This window comes from Pelodiscus sinensis, chromosome 4, assembly GCF_052426305.1.
Source record: "Pelodiscus sinensis isolate ZL-2025 chromosome 4, ASM5242630v1, whole genome shotgun sequence".
In the NCBI taxonomy this organism is placed as follows: Eukaryota; Metazoa; Chordata; order Testudines; family Trionychidae; genus Pelodiscus; species Pelodiscus sinensis.
The window spans coordinates 25,881,181-25,901,844 of NC_143055.1; the positions used below are offsets into that span (position 1 = coordinate 25,881,181).

At 43.5% G+C, this 20,664-nt stretch overlaps 1 protein-coding gene across 5 annotated transcripts in view; it reads left to right on the top strand.

The window, feature by feature from the left end:
- The window catches only part of STX18 (syntaxin 18), a 117,291-nt gene that overhangs the window by 71,595 nt on the left and 25,032 nt on the right, over positions 1–20,664 (top strand). For all 5 annotated transcript variants that reach the window (XM_075930747.2, XM_006128191.5, XM_075930746.2 and 2 more), the window contains 4 exons: positions 2,497–2,612; positions 6,125–6,202; positions 6,381–6,447; positions 16,084–16,199. In XM_075930747.2, coding sequence (XP_075786862.1) covers positions 2,497–2,612; positions 6,125–6,202; positions 6,381–6,447; positions 16,084–16,199 — 377 coding nt within the window. The remainder of the gene's footprint in view (positions 1–2,496; positions 2,613–6,124; positions 6,203–6,380; positions 6,448–16,083; positions 16,200–20,664) is intronic.

Below are 20,664 nucleotides of genomic sequence, written 5' to 3' on the forward strand. Positions count from 1 at the left end.
ATAATGATTTCTAGTGCTAAAACTTAACAAATTAGACTTGTTTCAAGATAATCTCCTTATCGTATACAGGCAGTCCCCGGGTTACGTACAAGATAGGGACTGTAGGTTTGTTCTTAAGTAGAATTTGTATGTAAGTCGGAACTGGCATCCAGATTCAGCCGCTGCTGAAACTAACCAGCGGCTGACTACAGGAAGCCCGAGGCAGAGTTGCTCTGCCTTGGGCTTCCTGGAATCAGCCGCTGATCAGTTTCAACAGCGGCTGAATTTGGACACCTGGGACAGAGCAGCTGGGGCGCTGCCGGGTAGGTCCCCGCACCTCAGTGCTGCGGGGACCAACCCGGCAGCACTCCAGCTGCTCTACCTCAGGTGTCCCCAAGTCAGCCACTGCTGAAACTGATCGGCTGATTCCAGGAAGCCCGGGGCAGAGCAACTCTGCCTCGGGCTTCCTGTAGTCAGCCGCTGGTCAGTTTCAGCAGCGGCTGACTTGGGGACACCTGGGGCAGAGCAGCTGGAGTGCTGCCGGGTTGGTCCAGTAGCGCCGAGGAGCGGCGCTGCGGGACCAACCCGGCAGCGCCCCAGCTGCTCTACCCCAGGCGTCGGCGGCGAGATAAGCCTGGTCTGCTGGGGGAGGGGGCGCACTAGCTGCACCCCACCCCCCAGCAGACCAGGGAGACGCGCATGGCGGGACCGCCGAGACGCGCCGCGGTCCCACCCGCAACCTCCGCGGCTTTGCTCCGCGTCTCCTTGGTCTGCTGGGGGGGGGCGGGCTCCCCCCAGCACACCAGGGAGATGGGGAGCAAAGCCGCGGAGGACACGGGCAGCGGGACAGCCGCGGCGTGTCTGGGCTGTCCCTCTGCCTGCGTGCTCTGCGGCTTTGCTCCACGTCTCCCTGGTCTGCTGGGGGGGGGCTCCCTCCCCCCCCCCCAGCAGACTAGGTAGATGCGGAGCAGCTTTTCTCGCCCTGGAGGATGCAGGCGGCGGGACCGCGGCGCATCTGGGCGTCCCGCCGCTCGCGTTCTCCAGAGCAAGAAAGCCCCGTTCGTAAAATAAGTCGGATCTGCGTAACTCGGGGACTGCCTGTACTCCTAACCACAGAGTTGCTCAAATTTCAGGTCAGGTTCTCTCAAAAAGTCAAATGGCTGCTTCCTTTTGTTGTCTTAGGTTAAAGAGAGATACTGTGTGTTGGTTTTGCCCCTCACTTTATAGTCCAGTCTGCCCTTGAAATGCACTTCCCTGAGGGTTACTGTGGCGGAGTCCCCATTTAGGCCCTGGGTCTGGGATACCTTTTGGTCCACAAATCAGCCAGAGATGCTTCTGGTGCAGTCACCAATGCTTTTATTGTTAGATCTCACCACCTTCTATGAACAAAGCTTACAATCTATTCAGCTAGATCCTCTGTCTATACTATACTCAGCCATACCCTGGCTCCTTGCCCCCTTCTGGCTTCCTTCCTCTGCCTTATCTAGCCCTCTCCCAGTGAGGCCCACAGCTGGTTCTAATAGCCCTTCAGGCCTGGGCTTGCTCAGCTGTTTCCCCTAAGCCTCTTCAGTCAGGCTACAGTGGCAGAGCTCTGGCTTAGCCAGCAGTCTGTCACAGTTACCCTTAATTAAAGTTAATTCTTGCAGTGAGTACAGAGACAAGAAGTCTTGTGGTGTAAGAGATTCCATGCTGTTGTTTGTTAAAATATAGATGTTTGTTCCTGCCCCCCTTCCTTGCCAAAGAATAGCCACTTGACAGGTGATTGCCCATCAGCTTTGACAACATCTGCCTAGAGGTGTCATCTTGTCCTTTGTCTTTGAGAAACTAATTTACCTAGTTTCCAAACTTGCCTGGTAAACACCTTAAGTCATAATTTCAGCTTATGTTCATAGCTTTATCTATAATGATACTACACACATTTCACCATGATATTACTGACCACAGAGTTGTTAGTTTTCAAATTCTACCTCACAGGTCATATTTTGTACTGGTTATTGCAATAGTGGTGAGTACAGGGGTGTTTTCTGTCACTCGTACCTTTCTAAAAGTGGTGTTTTTCAAGATGTGTTGCACATGTCCATTCCATAACCCATTCTTCTTGCCCTCTCTATTGGAGTCTATCCAGTAAGAAGGAACGGAGGTGAATTGGACAGCTCCATCCTGTCATAAATGCATTCAGTAGCATATGATGGCTAAGTGTTCTTGAGCTGCCCCAATAGGTACTGCAGAAGGGAAAAAATTCTTAGACAGCTATGAATGAGTCATGCGCACACCTCAAGTAGAATTGACATGTGTGACACGTCTTGAAGAACAGTCACAAAAAGGGATATTCCACCAATATGCTGGGTATTGTACTTTTAGAATGGTCTATTGCACTTTCTTGGTCTATATGAAAATCAGGCTGTTTAACAAAACCAAAAACACACATATGAAGAGAAATGGGAAAAGGAATGTCAAAAACATATGCTTGTAAATGATACATGATTAAAAAAGAATTTCTTTATTTTTCCCCCCCAGCCATCTTATGTCTGAATATATTAGGATGACTGACACAGAACGTGATCAGATTGATCAAGATGCACAGATATTTATGAGGACGTGTGCTGATGCCATTCAACAGTTGAGAACGGAAGGTAAAATTAGTAAAATGGTAAATGGATTGTGTTAATTATTGAGGCATTAACGATAAATGCTGATGTGACCCTGAAGGTTGAACAGTAGTCTGAACGATCTTTAAAAAGAAAGCTACATAGGGTTTAATTTTCCATTTGCTTAACTCCATTGACTTCAGGAGGAATTACTCTTCAAATACATTTGTGTGAGTAACAGGAGAGTGCAACACATAGAATTTAACCTAGTCATCCAAATCCATTAATTAACATCTGATAAAAAGAAAAAAAAATCTTGTCTTTCTAAACATTTACCATGTAAGTAATTTTTTTAATAAAAAAGTGGCATACAGGCCTGACCCAAAATCCATTAAAGTCAATGGAAGACTTTCCCAGTAAACTGTACTAATAAAAATCCATAACTTAAGAGACTAACACATACACGATACAAAAAAAAACCCCTAAATTGCATAGTTACTAAATCTTCATTACTTTTCCCACCATTTCTAAGCATATCCGTTTAAAATCAGACTTAGTTTTTGTGTTAAAGGGTGAAATAAAAACCTAAATATTTAAGGGTCAAAATGATGTTTGACATTGGGAAAGACACAAATACCAGGACAGTCTCTATCCCAGAGAGTTTATAGTATAGAATAGCAGTTCTCAACCTTTAGCAACCAAAGACCCCTATTTTGATTTAAATTTTTTTGTGGACCCCAAACCAGCTTCTAATTTTTCCCCTCCCTGAGTCTTAGGTCCTGCCCCCTTTCCAGGGGCAGATGAGAGTTTTGCAGGGCCCAGGGCAGCACAATTTCGCAGGGCCCCCTTTTGGAGAAAAAATAGAAAAAAGGCGTCAAATGCGCAAATTGAAGGCTATTTTCATATTAAATGTGAATTGGGTAAATTTGATAGAAACTTAATTTAGTTGGATAATTTTTATTTTAATTATATTGTAATTCATTCTTAAACAAAATTCTGCATTATAATTAAAAATTTTCATTTGTATTTAAGTCTATTATAGCTGTCTAACTCTTTTGGCAGCACATTCTTCATTTATGTCATTAAAGTCCATTTCTTTACACACGTCGTTTTCAATCAATATAATCAAAAGACCTACAAAATGCTCCTGGCTCATAGTAGATCTTAAGTAATTTGTTATTAATTTCAGTTTAGAGAAACTTCTATCTGCCGAAGCTACTGTCACTGGACTAGTTAGAAGTATCCTAAGAGCGATATAAATATTAGGATATATGTCTTCCATATTGTTCGAACAAATTATTTTCAAACAGTCATGAACTGTAATACAACTCTCTCCCCTTTCTTCTCCTGACCTGCCCCCCTCCCCTCAGCACAAGCCCCTTCCTCCCCCACCTTCTGCCTTCCAGTTTGCAGAGCTGGAGTCTGTGAAGCCGCTCCAGCTGCTGGCCCAGGGCCAGGCAGAAGGTCTCTAAGAGACACATGAGACCGTAGTAACCACAGAGCTCGAAGCCCCAATGCTCTGGGCGGGACCCACACACAGAGGCACTAGAAGCCACATTTATCCTCCAGGCTCAACATCCCACCTGCCTGGGAAATGTAGCTCCCCAGAGCAAGCCGTGCAGGGTCAAATTGGTGATTCCTGTGTGTCAGGGGCCATTGATCCCTAAGAAACACACAGATCTGGGCTGCCCTTAGGTGAGAAGCCATGTTAATCCCAAGACTCTGCTATGTCTGGGAGATGTGGGTGACCTATAGAAAACACCAGCATTTTTGGGGGAAAATCCACAACAAAACTTGGGGGGGATCTATCACTTCAGTAATGCCAACTCCTTTAGAATTGAGGCTCTGATTATCCAGCACCAGCTGAGGTAGAGCAGGCACTGTGTGCATATGTCTGCTATATTTTTACCAAAATTCCTGCCTGCCCAAAAGTTTCTCAACCTTTTTTTATAAGCTTCAGAGGGGGGTAGCCAAGTTAGTCTGGAACAGGAAAAACTTTAAAAAATGACAGATAGTCTAGTAGCACTTCAAAGACCAACAGAACATGTAGATGGCATCATGAGCCTTCATGGGCAGAAGTGGGTTTTGTCCACGAAAGCTCGCGATACCATCTACATGTTCTGCCAGTCTTCAAAGTGCCACTAGACTATTTGTTGTTTTTTTTAAGTTTTTCCTTTTTTATAAAGTACCTTTTTAAAAAAAACATTATAAGTCAGTGCGCACACCCTTCCCCTACAGCCAGGCACCCCAACCCACCGTTCTATCCCAATGCCCTACCCCTCTCCCAGAGCCAGGCACCCTCATTCCCACTCACCCCCCCCATCCTAAAGCACCCACTGTCCCACAGAGTGAGGCATCCCCAGCCCTCCCCCATCCCAGTGCATCCACTCCTCCCCCAAAGCCAGGCACTCCCAGCCACCCCTCCCCCCAACCAAATCCCCCTCCCGCAGAGCCAGGCACCAGAAGTACAGGACGAGTAACCCTACCTTTTTAAAATAGCCGATCCTGCCACCCAGCCCAGCTGCCTCGGTTTGATTGCAGTTTGCATAGCCCGCCAGTCGCTCCTGGCTCGCTGCAATGCGTGGGGCTGTGCACTCCACCCCCCAGCCCAGTGCCCCCAAAGACTGTGGTTGCAGCGCATGCACGCGCACACCCTGGTTCGCTGTGGCACGCGCATGTGACCTCTCCTCCAAGTTCTCTCTCTGGCTCGCTCCCTTTCTTCAGCTGTGCGGCCCTGGCTTTTGAAGTGCCCATGCGGCCACCAGAGCATTCATAGCAGCTCCACGGCTTGCTGGGCAGCGCAGCTTCTGACGCCGCAGCCGCCGGCGTCTTCTTGCGGGTACGGGAGGACGGGCTTTTCCTGTCACACCCCTCCTCTGCCAGCAGCAGTCAGCCGGCCTTTTTGAAACATTAGGGTGTGCCTGGGCACACCCCATGCGCACGTCTATGGACACGGGCCCTATTGAAGCGCAGGGCCCGGGGCAGCCACCCCGCTCGCCCTACCCTATATCCGCCACTGCCCCTCTCCATCTCTTCTTCTAAGCTCCTTTCTTTTTCCTGCCTCTTTCTGGTTCCATCCTCAAATGCACCCCATCCCAGCACCTCCTGCATGCCACTACACAGCTGTTCCATGATGTGCAGGAGGCACTGAGAGCAGGAGGGAGGGGCCAGGAGTTCATTTGTGGGGCTAGCGGCCCTGGATGATACTTGCGAACCCTTGTTTGAGAATCTCTGGTCTAGAATGTAATAAGTAAAAGGAATCTTTAGATTTGTGTCTTTAAGATTAGTTTGAGCAAAAATCTATTTTTAATACAAATGTGATTGACACATGATTAGAGCACCTGAAGAGAATATCTAGCAATAATAAAATGTAAACTATGTGATACTATTTTTTTGCTTCCTTTAGCTGCCATTGCAAAGATATACATTTAATTTCTTAAAATATACTAATAGACTTTTGTAAATACAAAGCTGTATAAAAAGTTTATTCTATGGAACCCTGAAGTAGTGGGCTTTCATCTTCTTTAACATGAAGTGAAAAATATTTTTCATTTCAGCCCACAAAGGCATCCAATCCCTACAAGTGAAGGAGCACAGAGCAGCTGTCTTGGACTTCATTGAAGATTATTTAAAAAGTATGTTATATTTGTTTTTCTACAAACATGTAACATTTCTAAGTGAATGGTTATTTGATAGTACAGTATTATCAACCTCTTTATTTTCATATTTTTAAGATTACAGGAATAATTTCTTAGAGAAAATCATAGTTGCCTAACTACATTTTTCCCTGCTATTCTTGAAATTTTTTAACAGGAGTATGTAAGCTGTACTCTGAACAAAGAGCCATCCGAGTTAAACGAATGGTAGATAAGAAAAGACTGTGAGTACTGTTACTTTATATAACTGATTGCCTGTGTAACTTTGTAATTGAATAAATATGAACCAAGTGCAAGGGACTAGCAACTCTCACCTGATGCCCATATTCAATAAAAACGGCAATATATTCAGGTTTCATGGTGAATGGCTGCAACTTTTTATGTCTCTATCACAAGTGAAGATTATAAAATGTTGAAAGCCAAAATATATAGCCATTTGTTCCAGATTTCAGATGTGTATCTGAATAAACCACAACACTGGTAACCTTTATTTCAACAATCTGACTTGAAACCCACAAATACAAGGAAACTCTTGTGTAGGTCTGAAATTGTGTCTCTAATATTTTTAAAAATCAGAGATCTGCTACTGTATATAAGAATATCCCATTTGGGGACACTGTAACCTGACAGCATTCCTCATATCCTCTCCGTGCTCATCCAGCTCTGATCTTGCTGCAGACACTGCTAACAGGGATAAAAGAATGCTACTTGAGTTAGCATTTTTTGTGATGAGGATTAACTAGGAGCTGGATTGAAACCACAAACTCATAGCTCATCAAACAGCTATTGGGATATAACATCTTCCTTCTGCTACTAGCATGAGTTGAATTTGAATTAATCACCTAGAGGTAGAAAAGTCTTATGACATTTGCAGGGCTCAACAAATTAGGCAACATTTGCAGGGCTCAACAAATTAGCCCGGCAGGGCCGCGCAGCGTGCGCTTTCGTGCAGCTGGCGAGCAGGGCTCGCCGCCGCTTGGTGAGCCCTGGACATTTGTCTATATCATCCTGTCATCCAAATGAATATTTTTTTTTCAAAGAAGCTAAGGTTATGTGAAAGAATATGTAGGTTGTTGCTTTATTGCAACCAAGCAACAAACTCAGCTTCCTGCAGGTTATTTCTTTTTGGTTTGTTCATTTTTCATGTGGGAAGATTGAGTGAGGAAAAATAATTTTTGTTTGTCACTTTGGGTGTGTCTAGACTACAGGTTGTTGTTTTTTTTCTTCGAAAAAAGTAGCCATTTTTCAAAAAAACTTCACCTGATTCTAGACTGCAGCCACATTCTTTCAAAAGTAAATGAAAGAACACGGCAGTTTTTTTCAATTGTGGTAAACCTCATTTATGAGGAATAACGCCTATTTTGGAAAGTACTCTTTTGAAAAAAGGCACTATTGAATGCAAACTGTGCTTTTTCGAAAGAGAGCTTCTAGACTCTCTTTCGAAAAAGCTGCTCACTTTTTTTGAAAAATCTGCTTGTAGTCTTAGACGCTCTCTTTCAAAAGAGGCTTGTAGTCTAGGCATAGCCTTTGAGAAACAATAGTCTTTAAAGTTGTAATCCTTTTCTCAGCCTTCATCAGTGATAAGCAGCCTGTGGGAGTCATGCAGCCCATCAGGGTAATCAGATGGCAAGCCCATGAGACATTTTGCTGGCGTTAACCAATTGCAGACACCGCCCCCTCACTCCTGCAGCTCTTTGTGGCCACATTTTTCTGTTCCCAGAAAATGGGAGCTGTGGGACATGGCAGCCAGCATGTCCTTGCAGCCCCTTCACCTGCATCATCCTCACATCCTGGAACAGAGAATCATAGCCACTCTGCACTGTAGAAGGTGGTGCCTATGAAAATATCTGGGTTGCCTACCACTGAATCTTCACAAAGCTAATTCTGGCCCTGATTCCCTTAAGCAAGCTTTTCATGTGGAAATAACAGATTGCACAATAGATATGCCAGTAGTTAAGGTCTCCAACATTTTTGAAAAACTGATACCCCTTTATCTGGTTAGAGTGTGAACTGATCCTATATTATTTAAATTAAAACTAATGGGATGGTCTTTATCCTCTGGGATGTATATTCCACCCAAACAATACAACATATCTATAATTAAAGGTGATGCGATACACTCGAGACTTTTTCCCTTAGAAATATATAGTGGTAAGATCTGGTTCTTTTCCCATTTATAGAGAGACTGAAACCAACATCATGAGAAAATCAGGAAAACTCACTAAAATTTTTTGTAATCCATTGTGAGTCATCTGCTCGTGATGGCACAATGGATAAAAGCAAACCCAGCAATAAATTCTTGCACGTTAGGTATACCATCTGGTAAGATTCAGTGTTTTTCATAAACAAATTTTGGAGGAAAAAAACGGTTTGTTTCCAGCAATATTAAACTAATGAACGTTCCTTATTTTTCTGCTTACAATGCCATTGTGCTGTCACCTCTATGTGAGGCTGATTTTGAAGATGGAGAAATGGGGAAAACAATTTTATGTGCAGTAAGAATGGAACTAATGAGCTACACTAGAAGTTAGAACTTCTCGCAAAGCTTAATCAACAGTATAACATTTATGCTAGGTCTACACTAGACCTGGCAGCTTGGCTGAAGGTACACAAGCCCAGCTACGTATTCTACATAACTGGAGTCTGTTTACCTTAAGCCAAGCTTGTCAGCGTCCCCACAGTGGAAGGCCAACAGGAGCAAATGCCTCCATTGGCTTCCTTTACTGCTTGCAAGAGTAGGAATACCAGATGCTGGAAGGTCGCCTCTGAGTTAGGGATGTATGAGAATAGTTGATTAGTCGACTACCCGATAAGCCAAGGCTTATCAGGTAGTCAAATTGCCTATGTCAGAGGCACCAAGAGGGGAGGGGGACGTGGTGCCACTTGCCCACCCCGCCACCCCCCCCATCAGTCAACCACTGGAGATAGGGACTGCTGCGGGAACAGCCTTTGTTCGCAGCAGCTGGGGCTGGTGGACCTAGTGCAAGCTGAGACTGAGCGAGCTTGGTTCAGTCCCAGCTCGCACCGAGTCCAGTAGCTACACCCACTATGGCTCTGCAGTTTAAATGTAGTAGGAGCTGGGCTGCCTGCACATCCAGCTTTTACTACAGGTTGAACCTCCTTCTTCCGGCACCCTCGTAACCTGACCGGTCCCAAACAAGGGGATTTACTGGACCAGGGAAGGTCCCACCCAACATGTTCCCTGCTGTCCTGCTGCCCCTGGCTAGGGCTCCAGCCTAGCCCCCCTGCTCCTGCCTGACTCTGGCTGCCACTGGGGTCGGAGCTCCGCAACCGGGGATAGAGTTCCCTGGCTGCTGCTGGGGTCGGAGCTCTGTGGCCAGGGATGGTGTTCCACAGTCGGGGCTAGAGCTCTGCCACTGCTGTCCCTGAGCTTCACAGCTTCCACTGCAGTCCCCAAGCTCCATGACCTGGCCAGAGTTCCACAGCTGCCACTGCCGGGCCCTTGCTACCACCTGGCTGCAGGGGCCAGAGCTCCCTGCTGTGCTGCCTACCCCTCTACACCCTGGTTCCGGCTGAGTCTCCGCTCCTGCTCCCTGGCCTGACCTTCCTATACCTGTGCTCCAGGAACTTCCTTGGTCAATGTTGCCAGACCATAGAGATCTGGTTAAGGGAGGTATAACCTGTACATTTAAACTGCAGAGCCGCAGAGGGGTAGCTTCTGGGTGCCTTCCCTTATTGACTAATGGTGTATCAACTGCATGTTTACCCAATTACCCGTTTCTTAACATCCTTACTCTGAGTTCAGTTTAGCGTGTCTTAACTAGATTCACTAAATCAAACTCCGGAAGATCGATCAAGGCAGCAGCGATCTTTTGTATGGAGAAGGCAAGCCCTTAAATAAAACTTGAGTAGAAGACCAGAGGGGGGAGTTCTGCCGCTTTTGTCTAGTGTTGGAGCCAGAAAAATAGATGTTAGCTAGATTGAGGCTGTATGCATTGCAGATGTGATGTAATAGCTAACTTGCTATTTACATTGAATTTCAATTTCAACAAATCACAGGGCATAAACTAATCTTTCTGACGACTTGTATAAAAAAGCAATTTTTCTTTGCCTTTAACTAATTGACTTGTGATTTCTGTAAGAATTGTAAGAGACACTTAGTGTGATAAGAATTTGTTTTATGACTTAAGCTAGATTTTGCTTGAGAGCTGCATTGCAGACTTTTTACTCATTTTTAATTGAAAATGGGTACATGAGCATACTCAGAAGTTGAGAATTACAAAAAATAAAGGATACATTTATTTAAAAGTCAATTAGTCCTTTGCCAGATCTTCTTTACTGTAGTTTAGCAACATTAAATATAAGCTTGTTAACTGGAGCCTTTTTTAGTATTGTGTAAGTAAATCTTGTTTCTCTTCATTTATATGAGCATGCTAAATCAGAAATGAACTATGTGGATTTGTAGTTTCCAGACAGGATATAATTTGGCTTTGTATATTCAAAAGTTCTGCTAATCACCTCTGATTAATTTCCCAAAATGAAATATTAAAAGAAATGAGCTGTTGCCCTTCTCTTTTATGTTACTAAGTTACTCACCTATTGTATAGTAGATAGATGTATTAATCTTGATTTTTATAAAGGCTTTGTGACCCAGTCCCCTATGATATTGTCATAAACAAACTAGGAACATATAGTCTATTAAGTTACTATATAAAGTGGATGCAGAACTGGTTAAAAGACCGTACTCAAACAGTAGTTATTAACGATATGCTGTCAAACTGAGATGGTGTATCTAGCGGGGTCCTGCAGGGATCAGTCTTGGAAACAGTACTAGTTAGTATTCACATTAATGACTGGATAATGGAATGAAAAAGAATATTTTGATAAAATGCATGGCTGACACCAAGCTGAGAAAGCTTGCAAGCATTTTGGAGCACTGGGTTAGAATTCAAAATAACTGACAAATTGGAGAATTTGTCTGAAATCAACAAAATTAAATACATTAATGATAAATATAAAGTACTTCACTTATAAGCATAAAATCAAATATGCAACTACAAAAGGGGAATAACTGCTATAAAGGATTTAGGGCTTATAGTAGATCACAAATTGAATATGAGTCAACAGTGTGGTGCAGTTGCAAACAAGGCTGATATCATTCTGGGGTGCATTAATAGGAGTATTGTATGTAATATTTAGGAGGTAATTGTCCCTTTCTACTTGGCTCTGGGAATGCCTCAGCTGGCATACCCTGTCAGTTTCAGGGAACCACACTTTAGAACAGATGTGGATAAATTGGAAGGAGTCTATTTTGTTGCTGTCCTCTGAATCAAGGTTTAGAAAACCTGACCTAGGAGAAAATTCAGAAAACCTGGACATCTTTAGTTTGAGGAAAAAGAGAAACCTGATGTGGCCTTCAGCTATGTTAAGTGCTATTAAAAGAGGACTGTGATTAATTGTTATGCATGTCCACTGAAGATAGGACAAGAAGTAATGGGCTTAATCTGTAGCAAAAGGGACGTAGGTGAAATAAAAAGGTAATTAACATCTGGAACCAGCTTTCAATGGAGATTGTGGAATCCCAATCTGTATAAGTTTTTAAGAAGAGGTTGAACAAGCACCTGTCAGGGATTGGCTAGGTTTACTTGGCCCTGCCTTAGCAGAAAGGGCTGGATGTGATAATATCTCAAGGTCCCTTCTAGCTCTACATTTTTATTATTTTCTGAAATGAGACTGACTAGTTAAAACAGTTATAGTCATTGACATTTAAAATTATATTTTCTCTCTCATTGTAAGCTGTTCGTTACAGACTAAACTCTGGCATTGGATATAGCTTTTAAGAGAGAACGGGTCTTTTATTCAAATCCAGCTGGTTTTCTTTTTATATGGAGAATCAGTATTTGTTTTCAGAACAACTATGCAAATTTATTATCTTCAGCAAGTCATAGATTTCTGTCTATGGTACAGATGCAGGAGGCTTTTCGTTATGTGCTTCCCCGAATACCCAGTTCTTGTAGTTAATTTTTAGGTCCAATTAAAGTTTAATTTAAATATAGTGTGTATAACCAGATTAGGGTGGGTGGGTGGGTGTGTTACTGCCTGATAATTTTAATCTGCCATTCGCATTCTGGGGTAGCAAATTTTCAATACTGGAAACAATGTGAAGAAGTTAGACCTGCTATTTAGTTTCACCATATAACAGCAACATGGTTTGGCTTCAGTCCTCCACTCCATTGCTGTTAGCATTCATAGCCAACAAAGGCAAATCACTGAAGTTTACTGCTCATTTTCCATCCCACTGTTTCTCTATTTTTGTATTTTTAGGATAAATATGTGTGACAGATATTTAGTAAGGGTGTGTCTACACAACAAAGTTATTTTGTAATCATGACCATTATTCTGAAATAACAATGCAAGCATCTACACAGCAATTCCGTTATTTCAAAATGAATTCAAAATAATGGATGGTTTATTCTGACTTCTATAAACCTCATTCCACAGGGAATAAAACCTATTCCGTAATAACTATTTCAGAATAGCAGTAGTGTGGATGCTCCTCTGCTGCTATTTCAAAAAAGCTCCTCCCCAGGGTGATCCAAAGTAATTACTCCCCAGTGCTTTCTGGGGTGCTAAATCACGATAGCACGTCCACATCAGGGAATCCTGCCTCAGGCTAATTTTGAGGCTTACCCATAGACTAGATGAGCTATTTCGAAATAAGCTATTTCAGAGTATTTATTCTGGACTAGCTTATTTTGAAATAAGCGTGCAGTGTAGATGTGCCCTAAGAGATTGCTAAATAAATAACTGATATTTTAATAATAATTTAATATATAAAGGAGAATGTTTGTATTTTTGTGCTCTAATAACTTGGATACTATAAGAGCTACCACAACCAAACTTTCCATGGGATAACCTTTCCTCCAGGAGAAGGTTTTAAGTTACTGTGGGAGGGTATGACGGAGGTCCCACTCCTCACCCCCCACACTAGCTCCGCCAGCAGCAATGTGCTCCCAGGCCGCCGCTGTTCTGGGCCTGTGGCGCTTGTGCAGAGGCGGCGCGCAGAGGACCACCCTCACAGCGCAGGCGTGCCTCAGCCGGCATGCAAACTGGCGGGCAGGTGGACCCGGGGAGAGCAGCGGTGCCAGCAGGGATGCTGGCGTGGAAAAGGACACTGACTGTTAAAACCGGAGCTGGGCCAGACACAAGGGGCGGGGGAGAGAGAGAAGGAGGAAGGGAGAGCGGGGTCGGCTCTTTTGCATGCTGCCACCCCTTCCCCCCTTGCCTGCCATCTCCCTAACTGCCAGCCTGGGCCCCACACAGGCAGTGCCCCACTCCGCCCCACCCCTCCCCAGCCACCTCCCTATCTGCCACCCTGTGCCCCACATAGACAAAGAATCTGATTTTCTTCCACCATATCTGGTCAAGTGTTGTACCAATAAAAGCAAGCAGGATCTTATGAGGGGGGATAAGGCAAAAGCCACATTTATTGTAAAGATAATAATTATATATATAAAAAAACATTCATTCAATCATTCATCCATTCATTCAGGTTATAGTTACCAGCCTGGAAGTTGCTTGTGACAGAATACTGGCCAGGTATTCTGTACACAAGTGATGGTAGTGGGGAGCGAAGTCCTGATCAGATGCACATCTGAAGCTCCTGGTGGGCTGGAAGCAGAATTTTGGACTCTGACTCCATAGTCTTTTGGTCCAATCTTTATAGGAATTTCTTCCTATGCCAGTCTATGGGAATTGCTGCATCATGCTGATGTCTTCAGGGTGACTGCCAGGTGCTTGTCAGTGATCTCATAGGGTGGACCTCCAGTCTCCAGTTTTTCTCCACTTGACACCTTTTGATTGCACTAGCACCTGACGCCTTCTTCAGCCCTTTGATGCTGCATTCTCAGGCTGGCACCTCTCAAACCATTCATTCATTGTCCAAGCACTCTCTCTCTCTCTTCCATACATTCCCTAATTAATGTTTCACATACAGTATTTTGTATAATAATAATTTTACATGTACAAGAGTTGTAGTTACAAAAAGTTACAAAAGTTTCTGGGTGTCATTTCTTAAAACATTCTCTCTCTGAGTGCTGAGTTAGTTACTGTTATAGTTACAATGTTTCACTTTGCGATTAGGGTGAATTGCTTAACAATGATTTGAAGAACAATGCCCTTAGTCAATTACAGGGCTTAGCTCCCAGAGCAGAGTTAGTGGCTTGACAAGCAGCCACTTGCAAAAGTTTGAGCATGCCCTGGGACACAGAGGGGGAGCTGTTTCTGGCTACATAGTATTATATTTTTAACAGTTTTAAGTTACATGACCTAATATTACATTCCTAACAAATTATATTCCAGAGGGGCAATAATTATAAATCTAAATATTTAATAATCTTAACAAATAATAATAATAATAATAATAATAAATCTAAACACTTATCAAGCTTGACAACACTAAATCTAAACACTGTAACAAGAATAAATCTAAACACTTATATGCTTCTACTTAACAAACTTATACTAACTTAGACTTTTAGTTGTGGGGAACAAATTATGGGGAGTCACTTCAACTTGAGGGAATCATTTTTAATACTTTAATATGTTATCCCTACACAAATACCACCATATCTAATATATAAAGGAGAATGTTTATAAGTTTGTGTGCTAATAACGTGGACACTATAAGAGCTACCGCAACCAAAGTTTGCATGGGATAACCTTTCCTCCAGGAGAAGGTTTTAAGGGACTGTGGGAGGGAAGAGATGAGAGACCGACGCCTCTCCCCAGGGCTGCACAGAGCTTGGCATTGCAAGGAGAAGTAGTTTCCCAGGGGAAACGGCAGGGACAGTCACTCATAAGCCGGTGGAGGGACAAGGAAGCGGAGGGTGGGCTTGGGCACCGGTGGCAGGCACGTGGCTCCCTTCCCCTCCCTCCCCTCAGGCTCCTCACCTCAGTTATATTAGCTTTTCCGAGCAATGCCGGGTAACTCCAGCTAGTATAATACTAAATTAATCCCTAGCTCTATTCTCCTGAATAGATCTCAAAGAATTTTACAAAAGTGGTCACCATAATTATTCCCATTTTACAGATGAGAAAACCAGTGCAAAGAGAGAGGAAGTGACTTGCCCAAAGTCACTCTCACCAGGCCAGTGGCTGAGCTTCGCATAGAATTCATGTTTCCGAAATCCGAGACCAATGCTCCATTCACATGACACTTATTAACATCACAGGCAGTTCCAGGGAGTTACTTTACAATAAAGCTTTACAGTACAAACTTTCCTGAGTTGCTTCTAAGTTTGCTTCTGCATACAATATATGAGAGACTCATTTTCCTTTACTGGCAGTACTATTGGAATACTACTTTGGCTTGCTGAGTGAAGATAATTATTTTTGAAACCAAATGCTCAGGATTTAAATTTTGTTACTTTTGCTTGATGATATTTTGACAATTTTTGAGTTCTTACTGTATCTGTTACTTGAAAAGTAATGTTGAATTGGCCATTGTATTACAGAAAACATGTTTGTTGTTACAGGACTGTTTAAACAAACTAGCCTAGAATTGACATTTTAATCAGTTAGGTTTATAAAAAGAAGTTCATTTTAATTTTTTGTAGAACACCAATAAATGGATACAATATTCTGCTTATCCTGTGCAAGTGATTATTTTTCTAGGAGTGAGTAAAATATCTTTCATTTTCTTTATTATTATTCCCAAATATCATGGTAAAGGGTGGTAAATAGATTTTGTGTCTTGACTGATAAATATTCATAAGAGTTTTGCAAGATAGACTTTAATATGTGCTAATTTCCAAGTAATCTTTGATCACCTCCTTATCTCACTGTAGGGAGATTCAGCTACCTCAGCCTAGTTAAATTATGGGGTCTTATGCTTTTAGGTCCAGACTTGAACCTGAACAGATCAGCAAAGCTCAGGCACCATCTTTCCCTGAAAAAACTGTACGGAATTCTTCAGAAGAATCTGAAGAAAAATCTGCTTATGAGGAAAACAAAGGTAAGAATCCAATCCCATTATTTTTTACTTTTGTGACAGGCGCTCTTCATAAACTGGATACTTTCCTCAGAACACAAAACTATTGAATGGCTTCCTGCTGTCACTTGTACGTCCTCTTCTTTCTTCCTCTTCCTGTGTTAACCAAGCTGTTGCAAAGCAGATTCTGAGAATGAGGCAGCAGCATATCCATCTTGGTGGCATGTTTCAGAAGCTTTCTTCAGCCAAGGGCAAAAACTTTTTTGGGAGACATCTTTCCATGCAGAGCTGCCAGAAGAGATCACTGATCTTTCCCATAAACCTGTATTCCCTTGTTGTTTCTAATGTTCTGCATTTTTTTCAGCATTTTAGGATATGACATCTCAATCCATATTAAAATGTAATGTCATGTCATCTCCAAAGGGATTTCTATTTTCTGAATGGTGGTATAGGCCAGGTCTACACTATGTGATACATTTGATTTAAAATACACTACATTAGCTATGAGAATTGCGAAGCTGGAGTCAACATACCTTAAATTGAATTTCTCCTGAGCCCCCACAAGTCAATGGGAGAAATTCTCTTGACAACTTCCCTTACTCCTTACAACCCGGTGGAGTCATGGGGTTGATGCCGTCAGAGTTCGATTTAGCGTGTTCTTACCAGACCCACTAAATTAAACCCCAGAAGATCCATCTCTAGATCATTGATTTTCCCATTAGTATAGACAAGCCATAGAAGCAAATGCTTTTCCCAGTGTTAGTTCTGCAGTTGATTTGACAGAGGAGCCTGAGACACTATATAAATATAATCTACAGCACTAACATTCTTGTTAGAGGAAAACAAAAACTGGCATGAATGTGACTTCATTAAGACTGCATATGCATCTGATAGATGGAGCAATAGATGTATTGTAATGTAGATGTATAATACCCAGAGGGGTATTTCTGGCCATCAGCTGTTTTATCTTTTTCTTAAATAATTTTGGTAGAAGGATCAAGCCCCTCTGGGTAGTGATTTTTACATGTTATGTGGAAGAAAAATTAGGGAGACATGGATAAACTCCATTTCTGAATGAAGGCTCTAATTTTGAATGGTCCCTCAGCACATAAAAGCATTTTAAATCTCAGATACTCCAGTTTCATCTATCTAGCCAGCTACTTTCTGCAATTTTACTATAAGCTTTTTCTTCACAAATTGAACCTGCTATAAGACATAAAACTGCAGGTTTTGGATGTCTGTTTATGATATGTGCTACATTTCCATAGTAAGTCCAGCATGTAGATCATAGTCATGTTTTCCTTTATCTCACATCATCAGTATTTTACAGGTGTGAAGCATGCCAGCAGAGAACTAGCAATGTAATAATATCTTCAGTTGTTTTCTGCCGTTGTAGCTGTATGTAACATCACTGTAATTTCGGACAACTCTGTGCAGCTCCATCATCCAGAGGCCTGTTACAAAATTCAGTGCAGAAATCTGTGCTATGCCACAAGAGGCTCTAGCCTTCAGTTGCCTAGGGCCAGCAGATCTGAATCACATTACACTGCAAAGAGGTGTTACTTATTGCACCTTTCACAGCGTTTCAGACTTCAGTATGATTGTGATAAGTGGTTGTTGTTGTTCTTTCATTATTAGCCTAACTTTAATTGTGTAGAAGCAAGTAGGAAGGGTGCATTTCATTATAGAAGTGAAGGGGTTGCAGTGCTCTTAGAGATGCTGATGAATTTTTGAGACAACTGTGAGGTTTCTTTATCAAAATAGTTCTACCTGGAATATGTAATACACACGTATAATGGAGAATTAATGCTGTACCCTGTGTTCTTTGTTGTATATATGAGGGAAATTTTAAGAGTTGTTTGCTATTTTATATAAAACCATAAATTTCATTGTGACATTACAGGTAGTTGCTGTGGAAATGATGGTGATGCTATCAATAGGGGATTGTGAATTTAAATATTTTTACCTTTGATTTCTTATGTCTGTTTTCTGTCATAAAAAACAAACTCTAGAAATTTGAAAAAATATAACTAAGGTTATTTCTAAATAGGATATATATCATGGGGCATCAGTAGCTTGAGGAGTGGTGATTGTTTGCATTTCTGAAGTGTCTGTCACCACAGCCTTTGGGAGCACTTGCATAAACATCTGTGCTACAAAGATCATTCCCTGGTAAGAAGTGTAGCTCTTACCCAGATCCCCAGGTAAATAGCATCTCATTAGTCAGACTCAAATGTAGTTGGGGACTCTGCCCTTTTGGAATCTTGCATGAATCTTTTACCTTCATTTATCATGGTTTATTCCATGGGTGGAGAACCTAAGGCCCAGGGGCCGGATGCAGTTCCCAGCTTGCCTGGATCTGGCCCTCAGGGCTCTTCCCACCCCGCACTGGAGAGCCTGTGCTGGCACTCCTGTCCCTGCTGCCCTCCACTCTACTGACCCGCAGAAAAATCAGTTGCCTCCGACCCAAAAAAGGTTCCTCACCCCTGGTTTAGTCCAATTGTCTCCAATTTTTTTAAGCACAACATCACTTTTTGAATTTAAATTCAATCCAGGATCTACCTCAAACCCAAAGAACCCTACCCCACCTCCTTTCTTGCATTCTTTGAAGTCCCAACCCTGCCCCACCCCTTTGAGGTTCTGCCCTGCTCACTGCATCCTACCTCCCTCCTCCATCCTTACTTTCACTAGCCTGGGGCAGTGGGTTGGGGTGCAAGCTCTGGTCTTGGGCCAAGAGATTCGGAGTATGGGAGGGGCTCCAGGCTGAGCCTAGGGGAGGGGATTAGGATGCAGGAGGAGGTTTAGGGCTCAAGTTCTGGGGTTTGGGTGGGGGATCAGGGCTGGAGCAGAGGTTCAGGATGCAGGCTCCTTTTAGACACCATGTACCTCAGGCAGCTCCTGGGCAGTGGTACAATGGGGCGTAGGCAGGCTAACCCCCACCTTGGCCCTGTGCCATTCCTGAAAGTATCTGGAATGTCCAGCAGCAGCGCTTGGTGGGGAGGGACAGATGGCTCCATGTGCTGTCCACAGGCACTACCTTCCCACCTCCCAGTAGGAGTTGCGGGAGTGGTGCTTATAGGCAAGGACAGCATGTGGAAACCCCATGGCCCACCTTCCCCAGGGGCTGCAGGGTAATGCCAGGAGAATGACAGAGATTCACATTGCCCTTCGAGTATGCTCAACACATACAGACATAGGAGCAGGTGCCAGCAAGCTCCCTCCGTCCTGAGTCCTTTCATGCCCTTCCTGGTACAGAGGTGAGGGGTGGGGAACACTCTGATGTCAGTGCCCCCCTCTTCTATTTCCCCGACCCAGCAAGTAGGAGGCTTCCAGGTGACCGCTCCAATGCACAGGGAGGGAGGGACATCAGAAGTGCCAGCACGTGATAGCTTGTCCAGACCAGTGACTGTCACCTATCAGAGGCTCCAGGATATACCAGGAGATCCTGATCTGCTGGTCGGTGACCACTGGTTTAGTTCATTGTCTGGTAGGTTAGCATATGTCTACACTACCACCCCAGTTCGAACTAGGGTGGTTAATGTAGGCAACCGGAGTTGCAAATGAAGCCCGGGATTTGAATTTCCCAGGCTTCATTTGCATGTTGCCGGGCGCCGCCATTTTTAAATGTCCGCTAGTGGAATGAGGTGTACAAATAGTTCGGAATAGGAAGCCTAATCCGAACTACCTAGTTCGTGCCGCGTGTAGCCGCGCGGCACGGAGTCTGAACTAGCGGACATTTAAAAATGGCGGCGCCCGGCAACATGCAAATGAAGTCCGGGAAATTCAAATCCCAGGCTTCATTTGCAACTCCGGTTGCCTACATTAACCACCCTAGTTCGAACTAGGGTGGTAGTGTAGACATACCCTCTGATACTTGGTTTTGATACTCAACACGTTTTTTACATCAGAATTATAACACAGGCATTATTGTAGGAAACGCCCATTAGGGGTTTGTTTGCTATAACTCCAGCTGATTTTGGGCTCCGCACAGCATTTCCTCAATCCCCAGCTGATCCTGGGTTCTGGGGAAATGCCACGCGGAGCCCAGGATCAGCTGGGAAGCCCCCAGCTGACCCTGGGCTCCACACAGCATTTCAAATCGGCAGCACAACATGGAGTCCAGGGTCAGCAGGGGACTCTGAGTCCCCCACTGACTCCAGGCTCCACGAGGGCACTTCCGCTTTAAAATGCACAAGACCCCGCCCCCCAGTTGGGGACTCTTGTACGTTGCAAAGTTGGCATGCCCACGTGCAGCTCACAGTCGGCGGGGCTTCCCGCTGGCCCTGGGCCATACGCAGAGTTGCCTATCGACTAGCCAAGTAGTCGATGGAAATTCCATCGACTATTCGTCTAGTAAATTAACTGATATTTATTATCCTTCGTTTAATAAGCCTTTAAAGCCTGCTCAGTTTTGATTTGCTTATTACACACAGGGCAGTTTGCTTATGGAATGAAATATAAATTATAGATTTTGAATTAATCCTTCAGT